General features: G+C 43.7%; 1 protein-coding gene across 1 annotated transcript in view; it reads left to right on the plus strand.

The window, feature by feature from the left end:
* The window catches only part of LNPK (lunapark, ER junction formation factor), a 171,012-nt gene that overhangs the window by 95,234 nt on the left and 50,873 nt on the right, over window positions 1-24,905 (plus strand). Inside the window, exon 9 of the mRNA XM_063933402.1 lies at window positions 22,855-23,079. Within this exon, the coding sequence (XP_063789472.1) occupies window positions 22,855-23,079 (225 nt within the window). The remainder of the gene's footprint in view (window positions 1-22,854; window positions 23,080-24,905) is intronic.

The following is a 24,905-nucleotide window of genomic DNA, read 5'->3' on the forward strand; positions in this document are numbered from 1 at the left end:
TCCCTGAAGTTCAGACGTTTGTAAAAGGGGTACTGCATATACAGCCTCCTTTTGTGCCTCCAGTGGCACTTTGGGATCTCAATGTAGTTTTGGGTTCCAAAAGTCACATTGGTTTGAACCACTTAAATCTGTGGAGTTAAAATATCTCACATGGAAAGTGGTCATGCTGTTGGCCCTGGCCTGGGCCAGGCGCGTGTCAGAATTGGCGGCTTTATCCTGAAAAAGCCCTTATCTGATTTTCCATTCGGACAGGGCGGAATTGAGGACTAGTCCTCAGTTTCTCCCCAAGGTGGTTTCAGCGTCTCACCTGAACCAACCTATTGGTGGTGCCTGCGGCTACTAGGGACTTGGAGGCCTCCAAGTTGCTAGACGTTGTCAGTGCCCTGAAAATATGTTTCCAGGACGGCTGGAGTCAGGAAATCTGACTCGCTGTTTATCCTGTGTGCACCCAACAAGCTGGGTGCTCCTGCTTCTAAGCAGACTATTGCTCGTTGGATTTGTAGTACAATTCAGCTTGCACATTCTGTGGCAGGCCTGCCACAGCCAAAAATCTGTAAATGCCCACTCCACAAGGAAGGTGGGCTCATCTTGGGCGGCTGCCCGAGGGGTCTCGGCTTTACAACTTTGCCGAGCAGCTACTTGGTCAGGAGCAAATACGTTTGTAAAATTCTACAAAATTGATATCCTGGCTGAGGAGGACCTGGAGTTCTCTCATTTGGTGCTGCAGAGTCATCCGCACTCTCCCGCCCGTTTGGGAGCTTTGGTATAATCCCCATGGTCCTTACGGAGTCCCCAGCATCCACTTAGGACGTTAGAGAAAATAAGAATTTACTTACCGATAATTCTATTTCTCATAGTCCGTAGTGGATGCTGGGCGCCCATCCCAAGTGCGGATTGTCTGCAATACTTGTACATAGTTATTGTTACAAAAATCGGGTTATTGTTGTGAGCCATCTTTCAGAGGCTCCTCTGTTATCATGCTGTTAACTGGGTTCAGATCACAGGTTATACGGTGTGATTGGTGTGGCTGGTATGAGTCTTACCCGGGATTCAAAATCCTTCCTTATTGTGTACGCTCGTCCGGGCACAGTATCCTAACTGAGGCTTGGAGGAGGGTCATAGGGGGAGGAGCCAGTGCACACCAGATAGTCCTAAAGCTTTCTTTAGATGTGCCCAGTCTCCTGCGGAGCCGCTATCCCCCCCATGGTCCTTACGGAGTCCCCAGCATCCACTACGGACTATGAGAAATAGAATTATCGGTAAGTAAATTCTTATTTTTTTCTACCAGTAATTTGGAACTCCTGTGCTGAAACTATAGAAGATTTTATCACCTAAGTCCCATCTGCTATGTTTTCACATACAATATAAAATTTGTGTTTAGTATTCTACTGAAAACCTAATACATGTATTTGCTGCATTTCTAATGAATGCTGAGGGGGGAATTCAATCCCAAGTATATAGCCTGTTTTAAGGTGCAGCGGCCATGTCCACCGATAGGTCTGGGAACTGATCCTGGATTCTGTGGGTTAACTCCTGTTAATATCGCAATTTACCGAGACAGAAAAATGGACTCTAATTGAATAGTCTTGTGCGTTAAAGCCAGAGGGTGCCACCCTTTTTTCACACGCAGTAAATTGCTGCATCTGACTGAGTCGTCGTTCGTCAACACCCCCCCCAGAGAAGTATATGGGGGGGGGGGGGGGTTTCATTAAACATTTTAAAATGTAAGTAGGCAAAAGAAACAAATCAGCGACTAAATAACAAAATGCGGTTTGGAAAAGTCCTTCTCCTTATTTTTGTGGTTTTGTAGTGTTTCACTTCTTTACCCCCATAGCAACTGATCAGCTTTCACTTGGCATATGTCAAATACATTTTATAAAATTACATTTAGGATCTGATTGTTTGCCAAGGGCAACTTCACCGCTCCTTTTCTCCATTCTTTTTACTCCTTGATACATAAACCGCATAGTTTTTGTATAAGGTCATATACAGTCAGGTCCATAAATATTGGGACATCGACTCAATTCTCATATTTTGGGCTCTATACACCACCACAATGGATTTGAAATGAAACAAACAAGATGTGCTTTAACTGCATACTTTCCGCTTTAATTTAAGGGTATTTACATCCAAATCAGGGACAATCGACTTAAAAGCTATTTCATGGACAGGAGTGGGCTATTCCCTCATTTCATCATCAAGCAGGTAAAAGGTCTGGAGTAGATTCCAGGTGTGACATTTGTATTTGGAATCTGTTGCTGTCGACTCTTAATATGAGATCCAAAGAGCTGCCACTATCAGTGAAGCAAGCCAACATTAGGCTGAAAAATCAAAACAAACCCATCAGAGAGATAGCAAAAACATTAGGTGTGGCTAAATCAACTGTTTGGAACATTCATTAAAAGAAAGAACGCACCGGAGAGCTCAGCAACACCAAAAGACCTGGAAGACCACAGAAAACAACTGTGGTTGATAACGGAAGAATTATTGCCCTGGTGAAGGACAAAACCCCTTCACAACAGTTGGCCAGATCAAGAACTCTCTACAGGAGGTAGGTGTATATGTGTCAAAGTCAACAATCAAGAGAAGACTTCACAAGAGTGAATATAGAGGGTTCACCACAAGATGTAAACCATTGGTGAGCCACAAAAACAGAAAGACCAGATTAGAGTTTGCCAAACAACATCTAAAAATGCCTTTGCAGTTCTGGAACAACATCCTATGGACAGATGAGACAAAGATCAACTTGTACCAGAGTGATGGGAAGAGAAGAGTGGAGAAGGAAAGGAACTGCTCATGATCCAAAATATACCACCTTATCAGTGATGCATGGTGGTGGTAGTGTCATGGCGTGGGCATGTATGGCTGCCAATAGAACTGGTTCCCTTTTATTTATTGATGATGTGACTGCTGACAAAAGCAGCAGGATGAATTCTGAAGTGTGTCGGGCGATATTATCTGCTCATATTCAGTCATGCTTCAGAACACATTGGACGGCGCTTCACAGTGCAGATGGACAATGACCCGAAGCATACTGCGAAAGCAACCAAAGAGTTTTTTTTAAGGCAAATAAGTGGAATGTTATGCAATGGCCAAGTCAATCACCTGACCTGAATCCGATTGAGCATGCATTTCACTTGATGAAGACAAAACTGAAGGGAGAATGCCCAAGAACAAGCAGGAACTGAAGACATTTGCAGTAGAGGCCTGGCAGAGCATCACCAGGAATGAAACCCAGTGTCTGGTGAGGTCTATGCGTTCCAGACTTCAGGCTGTAATTGACTGCAAAGGATTTGCAACAAACTATTAAAGTGAAAGTTTGATTTAGGATCGTTTCGTTTGTCCCATTACTTTTGGACCCTTAAAAAGTGGGAGGCACATATAGAAACCGTTGTAATTCCTACACCGTTCACCTGATTTGGATGTAAATACCCTCAAATTAAAGCGGAAAGTCTGCAGTTAAAGCACATCTTGTTTGTTTCATTTCAAATCCATTGTGGTGGTGTATAGAGCCCAAAATATGAGAATTGAGTCGATGTCCCAATGGACCTGACTGTAGCAGCCACTGTTTAAAAAAATAAAATAAAAAACATTTTGTAGTAGTGTTTACCCCAGTTTTTATTGTGATATTACTATAATGTCAAAGTTTGCTTCATATCATTTTGCCTTTGGCAGCTGAAATGATGGTTTAAAAATGTGGTAGCTACTTTAAGTGGTTCACAAATGCTGGCACAAATCAGAAATAGCATCAGACTTGGCTTTCTGCGTTTTGTATTACCTTTCAAATGAATGCTATAAAGCTTAACCACTTAACTGGCATGGTCAGATTTCATGCGACTGCGCCGTCCCACCCTGTCCCCCCATTTTTTCAATATTCATTTTTATTATTTTGCGGGTGAGGGGTACAGAAAAGCAAAAAGGGGAAGGGTAGGGGGGTACACAGACAGTTCAGCAAAAAAAATAATTGCATAGAGAATATTGAGGAAAATATACATGAAAACGTGAGGCTTAATCCTTCCAACTGAAAATACTTAATAAAGTGGTATACTACTGACCTAAGTGTCATGAGGGGGTGTGGGATCTGGTGGGCGTTCGTGCCAATAGTTAGACCACGAATACCAGCGGAGCAATGGGCAGGATGAAGAAGAGGTATAGGCCACTCCCGCTGTCTCAAATTCACAATGCGACTGTACGGTCCTCTCTATCGCCGTTATATGTGGGATCCCTGTGGAGCGCCATTGGCGAGCAATTAGAAGTTTGGTGGAGATGAGAATATGGCCTAGGATGTAACGATCGCCCGGCGATAAGTCGCCATAATATAGGTGAAGGAGAGCCAGTCGTGGGTGGGGAGTTATACATAGGCCCAGTACCAATTCTAAAAGGTGGAAGACAGAGTCCCACAGCGGGGTAAGCACCGGGCAGTCCCAGAAGATATGCAGTAAGGTTCCGTCCTTACCACAGTTACGCCAGCACAGATTGGGTGTGGAGGGTTGCATCGCATGTAAGCGGGATGGGGTAAAATATAAGCGGTGGAGGAGTTTATAGGATAACTCTGTGTGATATACATTTAGACACAGTATAACAGGATCGGAAAATCATCTCCCATTCCTCCTCCGAAACGGAGCACCTAAGGTCCGCCTCCCATTTCACTTGAAAGGGGGCTTTTTGCGGCTGTTGGAGGTTGATAATGTAGTTATACCATTTAATGATACCTCCCCTGCCCTCCCCGGTATCTAGAAACTTCTGAACAAGTTTGGGTAAGGAGGATAGGATGTGGGGGGATACAGAGGCCCCGTGGAGCCAATGTCTGAGTTGTAAGTATTTATAAAATTCCCCGTGTTACAGCATGAATCTTTCATGTATCTGGGCAAAGGTAAGGAGAGTATTGTTCACCATTATATCCTGCAGAGACAGAATTCCTCTCAATATCCAAGAATCGAATCTCAAGTCAGGGATCAAGGAGGCTATGCCCGTCAGTGAGAGAGCAGGGGTGGGGAGGGTTATAGCGCTTCCTCTAAGTACCACTTCCAGCCAGGCCTTGCGGGTAGTTTGGGCAGAGAGAGATCTAGTGGCTAGTTGATTGCCCTCCGACTTTGGGAGTAGCAAAACATCAGTCAGGGGGAGCGGGGCGACGAGCCTTTGTTCTAGTTGGACCCGCGATTTGTACGGAGGATGTGAATACCAGGCTCCTATTTGTGCAAGTCGGCATGCTAGTTGGTAGGAATGTAAATCTGGATATGCTAAACCCCCTTCACATTTGGGGCGGATCATTGTCTTCCTGGCTAACCTCGGTTTCTTACCTTTCCACACATAAGAATTGAACATTGCATTAAGTTTAGATAAAAGATAGTTGGGTAGGAGGAGAGGGATGGCCCGAAATAAATACATGAGCCTGGGGAGGACCGTCATCTTCAGTGCAGCTATTCGCCCTAACCATGAGACATGATGCATCACCCAGTCAGAGACCAGAGTTGTCATTTTACGCAACAGGGGGGGGGGGGTTAGTTAGCGGAGATCATTTCGTCCAACCTCTGGGTGATATGAATCCCCAAATATTTAAGACTTCTATCCTGCCAGGAATACGGGTAGGAGGCTTTCAGTGCGGATAAGAGGGGCTGTCCCCCCATTTTTTGATGAGATCCATTCTGCAGATGTGCATGATATAATGTTTAAATATTTAGAAAAATACTTTTTAAACTCTATTAAATAAAATACATTTTAAAAAACAATGTTAACAGTTTTGAAGTGAAAAATAGTCCGTTAAGTGGTTAAATTAGTGTCTTTTGTCGACCACTAGGCAGCCTGTTTTTGCCATAGACATATGATTGATATAAAAAATGCAGTATGTACACAAAGTGGTCTTAAGGAGGACCAAACATTCTGGAAACTGTGTATGAAGTACTTGCTGCGTACAAAAGCTATTATGTGTACGGACGATGCTTTCTCAATAGGAAATCAGTACGATATGCCGGAGGTCAGGAGACCGATGGCGGGGATACTGAAGGTTGCAATGTAGACAGGTGTGAGTTGGGCCTGTTCTACCTAACCCTAACCTCCCTTTGGCAGTGCCTAAACCTAACCCCTCTCCCCACAGCCTAACCCTAACCTCCCCATATGGTTGAGGGGGAGGGGGGGGCCCTAAACTAAACACCGCCTATCTCTTACCTAACCCCCCGCACGGTTCCTAAACATATCCAAGGTGGTATGTTTACCATGGAGGAACTCAGGCGTCGGTCTCCTGACCATTTCGTAATTCCGGCGCTGGCATTGTGACTGGTGTCTGGATACTGACTGCCGACAAATTAACTTCATCTCCCAGTTTGTGCAGCTGATCATTGCCAGGGCACTATACTTTCAATAACTAGAATGGTAGTTATCAAAGCTTGGAGAGAGAGAACATTGTAAGAGATGAACTAATGTACCAAACATTCAGCTCCTGTCATTTTTCAAACAGCCTGTAAAATGCAAGGTAGAAGCTGATTGGGTAGTACTTTCTCACAGTTTAATCTTCAAGCTTTCATAAATACCATCCCCTTGTGTGTATGCAGCCTTGACAATGTGTTCATTTTATTGAGCAGCTGAGACTGATGGTTGGATCGCAGTCAAATTTGATCACAAACAATGGAGCAGTGTTAACATTGTCTGTTTTGTGTGATAGTCAGAGTAATACAGTGATAGTTACTGTAATGTCCTTCACTATGAAGAACAAAGGTCAGTAAAACATTTTCTACCACATGTGGCACAGTGTCATTTGTAGGTCTTGTATAGGATTAAGACAGGTGTTCTAGTGCAATTGAAATTTTGAACCTTTTGTAGAGATTTTTTCTCATTTACATAGCCTGGCCTTAACACTTGTTAACACTTGATATATGTACATACTTGACATTTAATTATGTTCTGCATAGCGTGCATGCGTTTGGCATGTATAAAACTTCCGCTCTACCACATTCTATATGCTTTCATCTAATTTAATGAGTGAACTCAAATTTTTATCTACATCAGTCATACATACATACATAAATAGTTAATAAACATTGAAACCTGTATCACTTTGCATCGTAACTTTAAAACCATAGGGAAAACGTTGTAACTGGCTGATAAATATAGAATACTTTTTGTTTGTGTCCCATCAATTGGTCATTAGTCTCAGAATGTAGATGTGCTCTAAAACAACTGTTCATTTGGGAGATATTTTATATAGTTCTCTAAACACTCAACTCTATTCCCATAAAAGCAATAAATTCCGCACTTCTCTCTAGTTGGTCACTAATGGTTCATGTAGTTACTCAAGAGACAATAGAGATTTATTAAAGCTTGGCAATAGAAGCTGATTGTTTGGTACTTTATCTCTTCACTTTTTGTCCTTAATTTTCCCTTCTGCACATGCACAATGTTCCCTGTACATTAACATTCATTGAAGAATATTTCAGAGTATTTATATGGTACCACAAGTTGTCCACAGCACCGTAGATACGGCAAACAGTAGGACAGTACAGGGTAAACGGAACATTCCAGTTACCATTAGCACCACCGTTCTTATTACACAGCATAGCTGGCAGGTAAGGTGAGCAATGTAATTATCGCCGAAGGTTGGAAGCGGTCTCCAGTAGCGACAGCACAACTAGCAGGATTAGTGCTGCTGGGAGAGATGAACTGCTACTAGCGTTAGGAATAATGGCCCACATGGCTGTATGTAATGTGTAAAAGAAGAGGGCTGTGAGAACAGGAGGGAGCAGGGCCCTGCTCCTAGGAGCTTAGGGAGACAGATGACAAGCAAGCTAGATATGGCTGGGTAAGGAGGTTGGGCTGAGCAACCTAGTGACTTGGTTATGTGGTAGAAGGCTACACTTTGACGAACTTGTGGGTTTTCATTGCTTGATTGAAGCTATGCAAAGTCGGGGGGAGGTTGGAGATGTAGGGAGCAGTGTAGTTAAAGAGGGTCTTGTATGTGAGGGTCAGGAGTTTGCTGGGGATTCTGTATGTGAATGGGAGCCAGTGCAGGTTTTGACAGAGGAGAGTGGTGGATGTGGACTGGTGGGAGAGGTAGATTAAGTCTAGCTGATGCGTTGAGAACAGATTGGAGGGCAGCGCAGTGGGAACGTGGGAGCCCAGTGAGGCGAAAGTTGCAGTAGTCAAGCTGAGAAATGATCAGGAATTGAATACTGCCCACAGAATCCGGGATAAGTTCCCTGACCTGTGTGTTGATGGGTTCACGCCAACCGAAAACAAGCAATCTATCTGGGATTTCTTTTTGGGTCTGCGGAGACAGAAAAAGACCCCGTTAACTGCAGTTTGTAGGATATCATTGAGTAGTCCTGGGGTATTAATTAACCTGTGGTAAATTACTGTGGCTACTTATTGTAAATCTGATGTCCTGATTTCACGATCACGGCAGTGAAAACACATAGGTCCGTGAACTTCTCACAGATCATGTGTGTGTTTGTCCCAAAACAGGTAATTTTTCGGATGATAAAAAATGTGCTTTAATTGGATTGCCCAAAAAGAAAATTACGGTAAAGTCCCGTTTTTGCCACCTGAAACATTATCGGGGCTAATTGAATGTCCACTATAGGGGTATATGCAATTGCGGGCGAATCGCGGCAAATTATCGCCGTTTTTTTAATTCGACACAATTCGACAGGTGAATTCCGGCAGGTGGCTGCCGGAAATTCACCATATTCAATGAAAAACGGATTCGACATTCCCGCGGGCGAAAAACGGCCGATTTGCCGGATTTTGCCGCGAATTAAAAAAACGGGAAAAACCCGTAAAAAAATGGCGTGGGGTCCCCCCTCCAAAGCATAACTAGCCTCGGGCTCTTCGAGCTGGTCCTGGTTCTAAAAATGCGGGGGAAAATTTGACAGGGGATCCCCCGTATTTTTAAAACCAGCACCGGGCTCTGCGCCTGGTGCTGGTGCAAAAAATACGGGGGACAAAAAGAGTAGGGGTCCCCCGTATTTTTTACACCAGCATCGGGCTCCACTAGCTGGACAGATAATGCCACAGCCGGGGGTCACTTTTATACAGTGCCCTGCGGCCGTGGCATTAAATATCCAACTAGTCACCCCTGGCCGGGGTACCCTGGGGGAGTGGGGACCCCTTCAATCAAGGGGTCCCCCCCCCCAGCCACCCAAGGGTCAGGATTGAAGCCCGAGGCTGTCCCCCCCCCCATCCAAGGGCTGCGGATGGGAGGCTGATAGCCTTGAGAAAAATGTCAGAATATTGTTTTTTCCAGTAGTACTACAAGTCCCAGCAAACCTCCCCCGCAAGCTGGTACTTGGAGAACCACAAGTACCAGCATGCGGGAGAAAAACGGGCCCGCTGGTACCTGTAGTACTACTGGGGAAAAAATACCCAAATAAAAACAGGACACACACACCGTGACAAGTACAACTTTATTACATACTGCCGACACACACATACTTACCTATGTTGACACGCCGACTGCCACAGTCTCCGACGATCCGAGGGTACCTGTGAAAAAATTATACTCACCTTCCAGCGTCCAGAGATAAATCCACGTCCAGAGTATAATCCAGGTACTTGGCAAAATAAAAAAACGCAAAAACCCGTGCCAGCGGACTGAAAGGGATCTCATATTGACCTAATACTTGTGCCTCCAAAAGAGACAAACCAAGTACCTAATCCCTTCTAATATAAATAGATATGCTATTACCAAATAAAACATGTTTTAAATTTTTTTTTATTGGTTTCACCCTCCAAAGTGTGGCGGATTGAAAATGACGAATTTACTGTCTAAAAGCACTGTTGTCGAATTTCCAAACTTGAATTGAATACACTTTGGTCGAATTGCAGCACTTGTATCATTGCAGAAAACTCGAATTTGACAAAAGTCTAATTTCAAAAAGTCGAATTTTGAAAGTCCGTTTTTTTGACGGAAAGCACTGAATTGCATTGACGATTTTTTTTTTTTTGGGCGAAAAATTCCCGAAATTCGACAATTTCGGGAATTCGACCGCAATTGCATATACCCCATAGTGTTAAGTGTGTACCTTCATTTTGGACTGTATAAAATGTCTATTAATATGCTCGGCACTTACACACCAATGTCGATAATGGGCAGGTTGCCTTCCCTAAACCTATGCAAAATAATAGTACAGCCAGCACTCGTAGACCGGGAAAAGAATTACAACAGTCTAGACTATCTGGGAACCGCAGAGAAAATGCAGGTGCGCACTCTTCAGCACTAAGAACACTAGAATACTCTGCTATTTAACATGGAGTAAAATTGAGATTCTTAGATTAATTTCCAGCCAAAAATATGGGCCCACCCACCACGGCCAGGTGACCTTATCAGGTGGGTCCATAACATTCCTAAGGTTGAAGTCTAAAACACTGAACCCCCCTGGGCCAGCACAACTCAATCACCCCAATGCATCACACTAATAAGAAGTAGCAGTTTGTGGGGTGGATTCTAATGGCCGTGGTAATTTACCACAAGCTAATTGATCCCGGGCTATCAAATGAGTGATGGAAGGCAGCCAGACTCCAGCACTTATCAGGCCTTTTGGGACCTACTTAGGAACCAAATAAATCTGCCAAAAAATGCCCTGATTCACAATCTGTCCTATCCTATGTGTTTTCACCCAAAAATGGGACATTTTGGGGTGAAAACAAGGGCTTTAATTGGATTACCCTAAAATAACATTGGGCAAGAAATAGTAGTAAAAGCCAGTGGGAGAGGGGGGGGGGGGGGGGGGGGGTTTCCACTCAAAAATATTTGTGGCTAATTTAATTCTCCCCTTAATTTTTAGTGTTACATTAAGTGTTACAATGATGATGCCCAAACCCATTCCTAATACTGACATAGTATAGCAATTTATTTTGGATTTACCTTTTATAGTGCCTATTCCAATATGTAGACTGCAAATGCAAGTACCCATACTAATTAAAAATACCCAAGGGCATGTGTAATAGGGGCGGTTGGGTTATATCTGAGGACCAGTCTGCTTATATTTCCCAAACCTTGAGTGCTGCCTGTGCTAGGGTGTATTTTTGTGTGTATATACAGAGTAGTCCATAAAAGTGTGGAAACACCTTTTATAAGAAGGAAACAAGTAAAAATATTAATCCATTGTCTCCACATATGATATGGGAGTGGGGTAAAACTTTTTAGGGTAAGTTTCCTCCACTCCCATATCGTGTCGACACTGGATTAATATTTTCTTACTCATTTTCTTTTGATAATGGTATTACCACACTTATGGAGCACTATGTGTGTATATACAAACACATGCTCCTCAAATGAATGCTGCCTCTCTCCTGCCATCTGAATACTTCCTCCCATTTCCACCTCCCAAGATTTTGGCTGTGGTGCTCTCTACCTTTTGGAATTCTCTACATCTTTCAGTCTTTCCATCTCTGTCTGAAGGTGCATACACACAGTTCGATGTAAGGAAAGTTACTGCAAATCGCACTGTGTGTACACAACTTGCAATACCGATGCGCGCTACCGTGGGTCGGTATCGCAAGAAAAGATAGAATGTGCCGGCAAGTTAATCTTTACTATTTTTTGTACAATCTAGTGCATAGTATCGTCAAAAATCGCACTTAGTCAAAATCTCAAGTAAGGATAGTCCATATTGGTAGTTGTGGGGAAATTGCAAAGTCAAAATCTGAGATAGTCAATATTTCACTTGTGTGTATGCACCTTAACCCTCTTTTCCTTGCTCACAGTCTACCCAATTTGTGTCAACCCTATCTGTCTGCACCTCCCCTTTAGAATGTATACCCTCACGAGCAGGGCCCTCTTCCCTCATGTGCTTTGACTGTCCTACTAATACTATCTTCTACTCCATGCTCCTTTAAATGACACCTAACCATTAGTTTCTACCACCATTTTGCTAATTTGAGTGCAGTGACCACTGGTGCAGCAATCTTTATAAACCATGTACTTGTTTTGTGTTTATGCAATTCACTGTTTACATATGTGTTTATGCGCTTTTGTTAGGTGCAGCGGAACACTTGTTGCGCCATATAAATTATATATGACAATGTAGTGAAATAATGAAAATATTCATAATGTTTTGCATGATATTGTAACTAAACATTATCAACATTATACATTTTTATAGTATAACAAATTTCAGTTCAGTGTGACTTTGTGTCCTCCTTTGGCACATATCACTGCTTCACATAATTTGGGCACTTGAGACGCTAACTTTTCAAATGTTATGCCTCTCCAGGCCTCTTTCTGACATTCCAAAAAAAGACACTGTGTGGTGCATTTTTTTTTTTAAATTTTTTTGCAGTGTGTACTTGGATTAAAACATAGCCTTTAATAATTAGCTGTTAAAACAATACCTATATGTATATAGAGCAGCGTTTTTCAACCACTGTGCCATGGCACACTAGTGTGCCCTGATCAGTCTCCAGGTGTGCCGCCATAGAAGCACAGCCAGGCCAGTCAGTGTTTTGCCGTTACAGAGGCCCTGGAACGATCACCTGGTTTAGTGGTTGCAGAGCCAGTTCTAATTTTGGGGCCGGGCAGTGTTGGGCTTTTCTGGCTTTCTCAGATTTGGCTCAGGCGTTACCGATGGAGAAGCTGCGACATGACATCTTAGGACACGCAACTGCACCATGCATCACCATTATATCTGAGTGTGCCTTGGCAATATTTAAATCTTGTTCAGTGTGCCGCGAGTTGTAAAAGGTTGAAAATCTCTGATATAGAGGGATGCAAACTCCAAATACAAGGATTTATTTATCTATGTTAAACATTTTTGCTTATACTAAACAGGTTCCTGCTGCCTGTATTTCAGGATTGCTTTAATAAAATCATAAGGATAAGTAAAATATTCCTTGTAAATAAGTCATAATGAAGGCGAAATGAACAGTATTATATTATACAAATAATTGAGATATACAATTTACCCCTGAAATATGGCAGAGCCTTATCAAAATGCCAATAGGCAGACACTAGCAGTAAATATTATAGAAAGCCATTGGGCTACAGAGCATTGAGCGCTTAATCAAGGGAATTGTCCCACGATATTAACAGTTTTCTAAACTTGCCTATTCTTTCTGTCAGGGCAGATTATGTTTGTCTATATTCTTTTAAAGGCTAATTATTAAAAGCTATGTTTTAATCTAATTACATACAGGTTGAGTATCCCATATCCAAATATTCCGAAATACGGAATTTTTTGAATGAGTGAGATAGTGAAACCTTTGTTTCTCTTACGTCCTAGAGGATGCTGGGGACTCCGTAAGGACCATGGGGTATAGACGGGCTCCGCGGGAGACATGGGCACTATAAAGAACTTTAGAATGGGTGTGCACTGGCTCCTCCCTCTATGCCCCTCCTCCAGACCTCAGTTAGATCCTGTGCCCAGAGGAGATTGGGTGCATTACAGGGGAGCTCACCTGAGTTTCTCTGATTAAAAGAATTTTGTTAGGTTTTTTGTTTTCAGGGAGCCCTGCTGGCAACAAGCTCCCTGCATCGTGGGACTGAGGAGAGAGAAGCTGACCTACTTAAGTGATAGGCCCTGCTTCTTAGGCTACTGGACACCATTAGCTCCAGAGGGATCGGAACGCAGGTCTCACCCTCGCCGCTCGTCCCAGAGCCGCGCCGCCGTCCTCCTTGCAGAGCCGGAAGATAGAAGCCGGGTGAGTATTAGAAGACAGAAGACATCACAGGCGGCAGAAGACTTCAGATCTTCACTGGGGTAACGCTGCGTGCCATTGCTCCCACACACAAACACACACTGAGGCACGGATGGGTGCAGGGCGCAGGGGGGGCGCCCTGGGCAGCAATATAAAACCTCTAGGCTGGCATTTTAGTATATATATGGGCTGCGGAGGCAATATATATATATATATATATATATATATATATATATATATATATATATATACATACATACATACATACATACATACATACATACATACATACATACATACAAATCCCCCGCCAGTATTGTATTTTTGATTTTTGAGCGGGACCGAAGCCTGCCGCTGAGGGAGCGGAGCTTGATTCCACAGCACTGACAGCGCCATTTTCTCCACAGCACACTGCAGAGAAGCTGGCTCCCCGGACTCTCCCCTGCTGAACACTGTGACAGAGGGCTTAAAAAGAGGGGGGGGGGGGGGGGCACTTAATTTGGCAGTGAGTGTATATTGAATAATATTAAAGCGCTGTGGGTCTGGGAAATTGTTTTCCAGGGTCATTGGCGCTGGGTGTGTGCTGGCTCTTATAGGGAGGAGGTGGAGCAATTGAGTGTTGTGTCTCCGTCGGCAACGCCGACACCTGATTGGTTAGATATGTGGAATGTTTTAAATGCAAATGTGAATTTATTACATAAGAGATTGGACAAAGCGGAGTCCAGGGAAAATGCATGGAGTCAATCCTTGCCTTTCACTATATCACAGGGCCCTTCTGGGTCTCAGAAGCGCCCACTATCCCAAGTAGCAGACACTGATACCGACACGGATTCTGACTCCAGTGTCGACTACGATGATGCGAAATTGCAGCCAAAGTTGACAAAAAGTATTCATTATATGATTATTGCAATAAAATATGTGTTGCATATCACTGATGACCCCTCTGTCCCTGAGACGAGGGTCCACATGTTTAACCACTTGCCTGGCATGGTCGCATCAGATGCGACCATGCCTGCAAGTGCTCTATCTGACCTGGTCGCACGGGATGCGACCAGTCAGATAGGGAGTGTTAGCAGCGGCAGGGAAGAGAAACTTCCCTCCGCTGCTGCTGTCAGAGGGACCGGAAGGTCCCTCTGCCTCCCTGCACTCTCCCCGTGTCTGCCGTGCTGCCGATTACTGCTGATCGGTTAGCACGGCAGGATCTGTCCCCTCCAGCGGCTGCAGACAATGGCAGCCGCTGGGGAGTGTAAATAAACCCTCCCTGGCTGCCCCCAGACCCCCACTGCATACCTCGAGGCTGTCTCGCCTTTCAAAATGAAAGCCGTGATGTTCCCGATCGATGTTTGGGAAAAAATATTTAAAAAAAAAAAAAAATTAAATTTTTTTTTTTTAACTAAAATCATTTGGGATAGGGTTAAATTCATGTTCTTCACCTAATTCACTCAAAAGAAAACCCGACAATTTCGGAGCGTTTTTTTGCTAAATAAATCGTTGGTTAAGAAACCTGAGGTTACTTTTCCCCCTTCTCATGAGCTAAATGAGTTGTTTGAAAGGGCTTGGGAAACTCCAGACAAGAAATTGCAGATTCCCAAGAGGATTCTTATGGCGTATCCTTTCCTGGCTATGGACAGGATACGGTGGGAATCCTCCCCCAGGGTGGACAAGGCGTTAACGCGCTTATCCAAAAAGGTGGCGCTGCCGTCTCAAGGTACCGCAGTCTTCAAGGATCCTGCTGATCGCAGACAGGAGGCTACCTTGAAGTCGATTAATACACATACTGGTACCTTGCTCAGACCGGCGATAGCGTCGGCTTGGGTTTGTAGCGCTGTATCAGCTTGGACAGATTCCTTGTCTGCTGACATTGATACCCTGGATAAGGATACCATTTTATTGACCTTGGGTCATATTAAAGATGCGGTACTATATATGAGAGATACTCAGAGAGACGTTGGCCTACTGGGTTCAAGAGCCAACGCCATGGCGATTTCTGCTAGGCGAACCCTGTGTGCCCGCCAATGGACGGGTGATGCAGACTCAAAGAGGCATATGGAGGTTTTGCCTTACAAAGGTGAGGACTTATTTGGGGAAGGTCTCACGGATCTGGTTTCCACAGCTACTGCAGGTAAATCTACTTTTTTTATCTTTTGTTTCCTCACAGCCAAAGAAAACGCCACATTATCAGATGCAGTCCTTTCGGTCACATAAGTCCACAAGAGGTTGGGGATCTTCCTTTCTTGCCAGAGGTAAGGGCAGAGGAAAAAGCTGCCAGCTACAGCTAGGTCCCAGGAACAGAAGTCTTCCCCGGCTTCTACTAAATCCACCGCATGACGCTGGGGCTCCGCTGAGGGAGTCCGCCCCAGTGGGGGCACGTCTTCTACTTTTCAGCCACGTCTGGGTTCAATCACAGGTGGATCCCTGGGCAATAGAGATTGTATCCCAGGGTTACAAGCTGGAATTCGAAGATGTGCCTCCTCGCCGGTTTTTCAAATCGGCCCTACCAGCTTCTTCCCCAGAGAGGGAAGTAGTTTTAGATGCAATTCAAAAACTGTGTCAACAACAAGTGGTGGTCAAAGTTCCCCTGCTTCAACAGGGGACGGGGTTCTACTCAACCGTTTGTGGTCCCAAAACCGGACGGTTCGGTCAGACCCATTCTGAATTTAAAATCCCTAACCCTATACTTGAAAAGGTTCAAATTCAAGATGGAATCACTCAGAGCGGTCATCGCCAGCCTAGGAGGGGGGGATTTTATGGTGTCTCTGGACATAAAGGATGCAAAGGCGAGATCGAGAGAACAGTTACTGAAAAGCGTAGTACTCTCCCTGAGGGTGTTGCAGCAGCACGGCTGGATTCTCAATCTGCCAAAGTCACAGTTGGTTCCTACGACCTGATTGCCTTTCTTAGGCATGATACTGGACACGGAACAAAAAAAAAGGATTTTTCTTTTCTTCCGAGGGAAAAAGCCCAGGAACTCCAGATCTTGGTCAGGGACCTGTTGAAGCCGAAAAGGGTGTCGGTCCATCAATGCACTCGAGTTCTGGGAAAAATGGTGGCGTCTTACGAGGCCATTCCCTTTGGCAGGTTCCATGCGAGGACTTTTCAGTGGGACCTTCTGGACAAATGGTCCGGATCCCATCTACATATTCATCAGAAGATCAGCCTGTCCCCCAGGGCCAGGGTATCTCTCTTATGGTGGCTGCAGAGTGCTCACCTTCTAGAGGGTCGCAGGTTCGGCATTCAGGACTGGGTTCTGGTGACCACGGACGCGAGCCTCCGAGGATGGGGAGCAGTCACACAAGGAAGAAACTTTCAGGGACTATGGTCAAGCCAGGAGGCTTGTCTACACATCAACGTACTGGAATTGAGGGCCATCTACAACGGCCTCTGTCGGGCGGAGACTCTTCTTCGGGGCCTGCCTGTTCTGATTCAGTCAGACAACGTCACAGCCGTGGCTCATGTAATCCGCCAGGGCGGAACAAGAAGCAGGGTGGCGATTGCAGAAGCCGCCAGGATTCTTTGCTGGTCGGAAAATCATGTAAGCGCCTTGACGGCTGTATTCATTCCGGGAGTGGACAACTGGGAAGCAGACTTCCTCAGCAGACACGATCTCCATCAAGATGTCTTTACAGTGATTGCAAGTCAGTGGGGACTTCCTCAAATAGACATGATGGCGTCACGCCTCAACAACAAGCTTCCGAGGTATTGTGCCAGGTCAAGGGACCCTCAGGCAGTGGCAGTGGATGCCCTGGTGACACCGTGGGTGTGTCAGTCGGTCTATGTATTCCCTCCTCTTCCTCTCATCTCCAAAATATTGAGGATCATAAGACGAAGGGGAGTACAGGCAATTCTCATTGTTCCAGATTGGCCTCGAAGGGCCTGGTATCCGGATCTGCAGGACATGCTCACAGAAGATCCGTGGCCTCTTCCTCTCAGAGAGGACCTGTTGCAACAGGGGCCCTGTCTGTTCCAAGACTTACCGCGGCTGCGTTTGACGGCATGGCGGTTGAACGCAGGATCCTAGCTGGGAAGGGCATTCCGGATGAAGTCCTCCCTACTCTGATAAAGGCTAGGAAGGAGGTAACAGCGAAGCATTATCACCGTATCTGGAGGAAGTATGTCTCTTGGTGTGAAACCAAAAATGCTCCTCCGGAAGATTTCCATCTGGGCCGTTTTCTCCACTTCCTACAGAATGGAATGAATATGGGCCTAAAATTAGGCTCCATTAAGGTTCAGATTTTGGCCCTATCCATTTTCTTTCAGATGGAATTGGCTTCTCTCCCAGAAGTCCTGACTTTTGTAAAGGGAGTGCTGCACATACAGTCTCCTTTTGTGCCTCCAGTGGCACCATGGGAACTTAACGTGGTGTTACAGTTCCTAAAATCTCACTGGTTTGAACCTCTTCAAACGGTTGAATTGAAATTTCTCACCTGGAAGGTGGTTATGTTGTTGGCCTTGGCATCTGCAAGGCGGGTGTCTGAATTGGCGGCTTTGTCTCACAAAAGCCCCTATCTGATTTTCCATGTGGATAGAGCAGAGTTGAGGACTTGTCCTCAATTTTTGCCTAAGGTGGTTTCATCGTTTCATATGAACCAACCTATTGTGGTACCTGTGGCTACGAAGGACTTGGGGGATTCCAAGTCCCTTGATGTAGTCAGGGCCTTAAAAATATATGTAGCCAGGACGGCTCGGGTTAGGAAAACAGAGGCACTGTTTGTCCTGTATGCAGCCAACAAGGTTGGCGCTCCTGCTTCTAAGCAGACTATTGTTTGCTGGATCTGTAACATGATTCAGCAGGCTCATTCATTCAGTAAAGGCCCATTCCACTAGGAAGGTGGGCTCTTCTTGGGCGGCTGCCCGGGGCGTCTCGGCATTACAGCTTTGCCGAGCGGCGACTTGGTCGGGTTCAAACACTTTTGCTAAATTCTACAAGTTTAATACCCTGGCTAATGAGGACCTCATGTTTGCTCAATCGGTGCTGCAGAGTCATCTGCATTCTCCTGCCTGGTTTGGAGCTTTGGTATAATCCCCATGGTCCTTACGGAGTCCCCAGCATCCTCTAGGACGTAAGAGAAAATAAGATTTTAAACCTACCAGTAAATCTTTTTCTCCTAGTCCGTAGAGGATGCTGGGCTCCCGTCCCAGTGCGGACAACATTCTGCAAGACTTGTATATAGTTATTGCATACATAAGGGTTATGTTAGTTTTGATCAGTTTTTACTTATTCTGTTTGTTTCATGTTGTTGACTGGTTCGTATATTCCAAGTTATATGGTATGGATGGTGTGGGCTGGTATTAATCTTGCCCTTAGATTAACAAAATCCTTTCCTCGTACTGTCCGTCTCCTCTGGGCACAGTTTCTCTAACTGAGGTCTGGAGGAGGGGCATAGAGGGAGGAGCCAGTGCACACCCATTCTAAAGTTCTTTATAGTGCCCATGTCTCCTGCGGAGCCCGTCTATACCCCATGGTCCTTACGGAGTACCCAGCATCCTCTACGGACTAGGATATAAAGATTTACCGGTAGGTTTAAAATCTTACTTTTCTGATGGCTCAGTGTACACAGACTTTGTTTAATACACAAAGTTATTAAAAATATTATATTAAGTGACCTTCAGGCTGTGTGCATAAGATGTATATGAAACATAAATGAATTGTGTGAATGTACACATACTTTGTTTAATGCACAAATTTATTACAAATATTTGCTAAAATTACCTTCAGGCAGTGTATATAAGGCATATATGAAACATAAATGCATTCTGTGCTCAGACTTAGGTCTCATCGCCATGACATCTCATTATGGTATTCAATTATTCCAAAATATGGAAAAATCCGATATCAAAAATACTTCTTGTACCAAGCATTTTGGATAAGGGATACTCGACCTGTATTACAAAAAAAGTGCACCACACAGAAAGCCTTCTTTTGGAGTGTCTGAAAGAGGCCTGGAGAGGCATAACGAATGAAACTTTTGAAAAGTTAGCATCTCAAATGCTCAAATTATGTGAAGCAGTGATATGTGCCAAAGGAGGACACAAAGTCACACTGATCTGAAATTTGTTATACTATAAAATTATTTTAGAGTTTTGATAATGTTTAGTTACAATATCATGGAAAACATTATGGGAGAAATTCAAATGTTTGAAAAGTCGGTTGGGCGCCTGTTTTTCCCTGTATTACATAGGGAAAATTTTTTTTTTTATAAATATATATATTTATATAAAATATAAATAACAATGTAGTGAAATAATGAAAGAATTCATAGGGGGGAATTCAAATGTTTGAAAAGTCGGTTAGGCGCCTGTTTTTCCCTGTATTACATAGGGAAAAAAATTTTTTTTATAAATATATATATATATTTATATAAAATATAAATAAATAACAATGTAGTGAAATAATGAAAGAATTCATAGGGGGGAATTCAAATGTTTGAAAAGTCAGTTGGGTGTCTGTTTTTTTTTTTCTCTTTTACTTCTAATCCCTATGATTTTATTAAAGCGATCTTGAAATACAGGCAGCAGCGACCTGTTTAGTATGAGCAAAAATGTGCAATATAGATAGATAAATTAATCCTTGTATTTGGGGTTTGCGTCTATATACATATAGGTATTTTTAACCATTTTACATATTACAAAAAGAGTGCACCACACAGCCTTATTTTGGTAGGACTCACTAGTAGCCTTCCCAAATTTACCTCTACAGATTGTACGCTGCTTTCTGGTGCACCTCCAGCCAAGTCATATCAACATGTATTTGAATATATATATATATATATATATATATATATATATATATATATATATATATATATATATATATATATATAGTGTGTGTGTATATATTACTTTATAGGATGGTTAAAAGCAATATTTCTTTAAATTTCCTCTATCTCCAGTGCATTTCCAAAAAAGGCCCATGGGCCCCCATCCGCCTCTCGTTCAGACATTCCCAGAAGTTTTTAACATTTATTGGAGCCATTACACAAACTTTTCTGTTAAAATCATACCAGAGTTTGTCGATTTGGTTGGCGATTAGGGAACTGAGGCCATGTCATTATTTGTAGAACTTTCTGCTTTTCTTTACTTTTGGGTCAATCCATACGAAATGGTCCAACATCGGTTGCGTGACATCATTATTTATTTTTATTTTTTTTATTCACTTTTTGGCATTTATCTCCTCTATACGAATAGTTCAAAATCGAATATAGGTTTGTTTTTTTAACTTCCTTTTCGAAATAAAGGCTATCTTAACTCATGGTAGACAGCGATTTTAATGTTTTAGGCATTTACGCAAATGCAAATATCTCAGGAATGAGATGTAATAGAGCCTTGGGACTAAAACCATTGTTCTCCGCTAGTTTGGGCTACACTTTTTTTAGTCTGATGCATAGATTACTTTATTTCACTTTTATGGTGAAAAAGAGGCGAAGAGACCAAAATATTGTGAAAATTATTTTCAGGGTACCATTATCTCTTGGAAAGAAATATCGGGTATCAGTTTTTTTTATGAGAGGTACATAAGACATATTTACATATTGTTTGTTACCAAAAAATTTCTTACCTACCGTTTTATTACATTTTGAAAATTACGGTTTCTTTTCAAATTTTTTACCAATTTTAGGCCATAATTGATTAGTTTGCCTGGAGGTTATATGGCTGAGTAGAGGACAGCTTTTGCCTGTAGAGCAGACAGAAAGGATTCAACGTATCTGTGCTTGTTGAGACAGGTACTTAGTGTTCCCGCTGTTTTAGTGGGGTGCTGCACCCTGCCTTCTTCTTGGGACATTGAAATGCGCCCTGCCAATTTCTGACGTTCTGCTGAAACAGCCTAACAGGTGAGGGGTTAAAAACTCTCTGCACTAGGAGATTGAGTGCTGGGACAGCTTAGGAGCAGCACAGCATCTCGGTGCACACTGGGCACGGGACTTATTCCACTATAGAATTATGGTGCGGTACACCTACATAATTTGTCAATGTTTCAGTTTATTTCTTTAAAACTTCAGTCAGAACAAAGAATCCAAAGAACAATGCTTACCTTTGTATAGGTACAATACTCAGTGAATTGAATAGCTGCTTATAGGTGCTGTGTGCCAGGTCTGGATGACATCACAGGCCTGCGATGCATGCTTCCTGTCACTCCCATCATGCCCGACAGCAACAGGCTTTGGTGATGGTGTTTACACAGGTTGCCGCCGGGCATGATGGGAGAGTGTTTTGCAATCCTGTGTTTTGCAATCCAGACCCAGCGGACGGCACCTGTCCCGAGCAGCGATTCAATTAATTGGGTGGTGTATCTAAAAAAGGTAAGCATTGTTCTTTGCTATTGCGGAATTACAAGTCCTGTGAGTGCCGCTTTGCATTGACTTTTATATTAATTGGTTTCATAACTTCCCTGTGTGCCATCCTCAAACAGTTATCTCCAGCATTTGGGATTGAGTGCCAGCTCTATGTATCTATATGTATATTGTATGATAATATACAGGTTGAGTATCCCATATCCAAATATTCCGAAATACGGACTTTTTTGAGTGAGAGTGAGATAGTGAAACCTTTGTTTTCTGTGGCTCAGTGTACACAAACTTTGTTTAATACACAGTTATTAATAATATTGTATTAAATGACCTTCAGGCTGTGTATATAAGGTGTATATGAAACATAAATGAAATGTGTGAATGTAGACACACTTTGTTCAATGCACAAAGTTATAAAAAATATTGGCTAAAATGACCTTCAGGCTGTATGTTTAGGGTGTATATGTAACATAAATGCATTCTGTGCTTAGATTTAGGTCCCATCATCATAAGATCTCATTATGGTATGCAATTATTCCAAAATACGGAAAAATCCGATATCCAAAATACCTCTGGTCCCAAGCATTTTGGATAAGGGATACTCAACCTGTATTATAATATATGTATTATAGATAGATCTATAAATATATAAAATGTATGTATTTTTTACCATTAGTGCACTTTGATTCACATGTTAAATAGCTTGATGTAAACGGTAGTCACATATTGAGTTATCTGGCCAGCAGGTAAACTGCTTGCCTTTTGTTCTCCCATGCCATTGTTTGGCATCTCTCGTTTTCATGTAGCCTATGCAAACTCTCCCCGTCCCCCCTCCCCAGCTTTGCGTGACCATGTTTATAATGTTACAAGAGCTCTGTTACTTGCTTTCAGCAGTGCGTAATGAATCATTCAATTTCTTATGTACTGTACACCCTTCCCTCAGATCTGCGCCAGAGGACGGCAGCTCAAAGAAATATAAGTGTGTCTACCCCTGTAAACTCCAGCCAGGGATCTCCGCAAGTTCCAGGGCTGTTGGCAGCGACTCCAGGTCTTCAAAGGGACACTTCAGCTCCTGGTGGACCCCCTGAGAGGAATATTCAGCAAGGATTACAGTCAGGCCTCGTAGCAAGACGCCCTGGATCGCCTGCCACTGTGATATCTGGAATGGGTAAACAGAGCACTTACTGTTATTTACAGTTTATATAGTTTTCTCTGGTTACCAATAAACCAGGTAATATTCAGACACCATGGAAATGGCATTTCATTTGGAAATAGGAGCACAGTTATCTGATTAAGCAGGAGTTCCATATTCAATTAGCCATAACTCTTTACAGCTGGCACCTTGTGATACTGAAGCCTATTGCTATAGCTCGTTTAACTGTTATGGCTTCTTTGTTTAAATGGCAATAAAACTTTGCAGTTTTCTGTAGTCAACGATATATAACATACCTTTTTACAGCCCTGGGTTTAGGAAAGCTTCAGATTTATATGGATCCGTTATAAAGCCAAACATGTCTAGAATATATGTTCTTACTTTACAAATACCTACAGGTTTTTTAACACTTATTTCTCTGACGTCCTAAGTGGATGCTGGGGACTCCGTCAGGACCATGGGGAATAGCGGCTCCGCAGGAGACAGGGCACAAAATTAAAAGTTTGACCACTAGGTGGTGTGTACTGGCTCCTCCCCCTATGACCCTCCTCCAAGCCTCAGTTAGGTTTTTGTGCCCGTCCGAGCAGGGTGCAATCTAGGTGGCTCTCCTAAAGAGCTGCTTAGAAAAAGTTTTAGGTTTTTTATTTTCAGTGAGTCCTGCTGGCAACAGGCTCACTGCAACGAGGGACTTAGGGGAGAAGAAGTGAACTCACCTGCGTGCAGGATGGATTGGCTTCTTAGGCTACTGGACACTAGCTCCAGAGGGACGATCACAGGTACAGCCTGGATGGGTCACCGGAGCCGCGCCGCCGACCCCCTTGCAGATGCCGAAGAGAGAAGAGGTCCAGAAACCGGCGGCTGAAGACTTCTCAGTCTTCATGAGGTAGCGCACAGCACTGCAGCTGTGCGCCATTGCTCTCGGCACACTTCACACCAACGGTCACTGAGGGTGCAGGGCGCTGGGGGGGGCGCCCTGGGCAGCAATGAAAGTACCTATTCTGGCTAAAAATACATCACATATAGCCTCTGGGGCTATATGGATGTATTTAACCCCTGCCAGGTTGTCAGAAAAACGGGAGAAGAAGCCCGCCGAAAAGGGGGCGGGGCCTATTCTCCTCAGCACACAGCGCCATTTTCCTACACAGCTCCGCTGCTAGGAAGGCTCCCAGGCTCTCCCCTGCACTGCACTACAGAAACAGGGTAAAAACAGAGAGGGGGGGCACTTATTTGGCGATATTAATAATATTTAAGCTGCTATAAGGGGAACACACTTATTTAAGGTTGTCCCTATATATTTATAGCGCTTGGGTGTGTGCTGGCAAACTCTCCCTCTGTCTCCCCAAAGGGCTAGTGGGGTCCTGTCTTCTATCAGAGCATTCCCTGTGTGTCTGCTGTGTGTCGGTACGTGTGTGTCGACATGTATGAGGACGATGTTGGCGTGGAGGCGGAGCAATTGCCTGTAATGGTGATGTCACCCCCTAGGGAGTCGACACCGGAATGGATGGCTTTGTTTATGGAATTACGTGATAGTGTCAGCACGCTGCAAAAGTCGGTTGACGACATGAGACGGCCGGCAAACCAGTTAGTACCTGTCCAGGCGTCTCAAACACCGTCAGGGGCTGTAAAACGCCCTTTACCTCAGTCGGTCGACACAGACACCGACACGGACACCGAATCTAGTGTCGACGGTGAAGAAACAAACGTATTTTCCAGTAGGGCCACACGTTATATGATCACGGCAATGAAGGAGGCTTTGCATATCTCTGATACTGCAAGTACCACAAAAAGGGGTATTATGTGGGGTGTGAAAAAACTACCTGTAGTTTTTCCTGAATCAGAGG

Source organism: Pseudophryne corroboree, chromosome 7, assembly GCF_028390025.1.
Source record: "Pseudophryne corroboree isolate aPseCor3 chromosome 7, aPseCor3.hap2, whole genome shotgun sequence".
NCBI lineage: Eukaryota > Metazoa > Chordata > Amphibia > Anura > Myobatrachidae > Pseudophryne > Pseudophryne corroboree.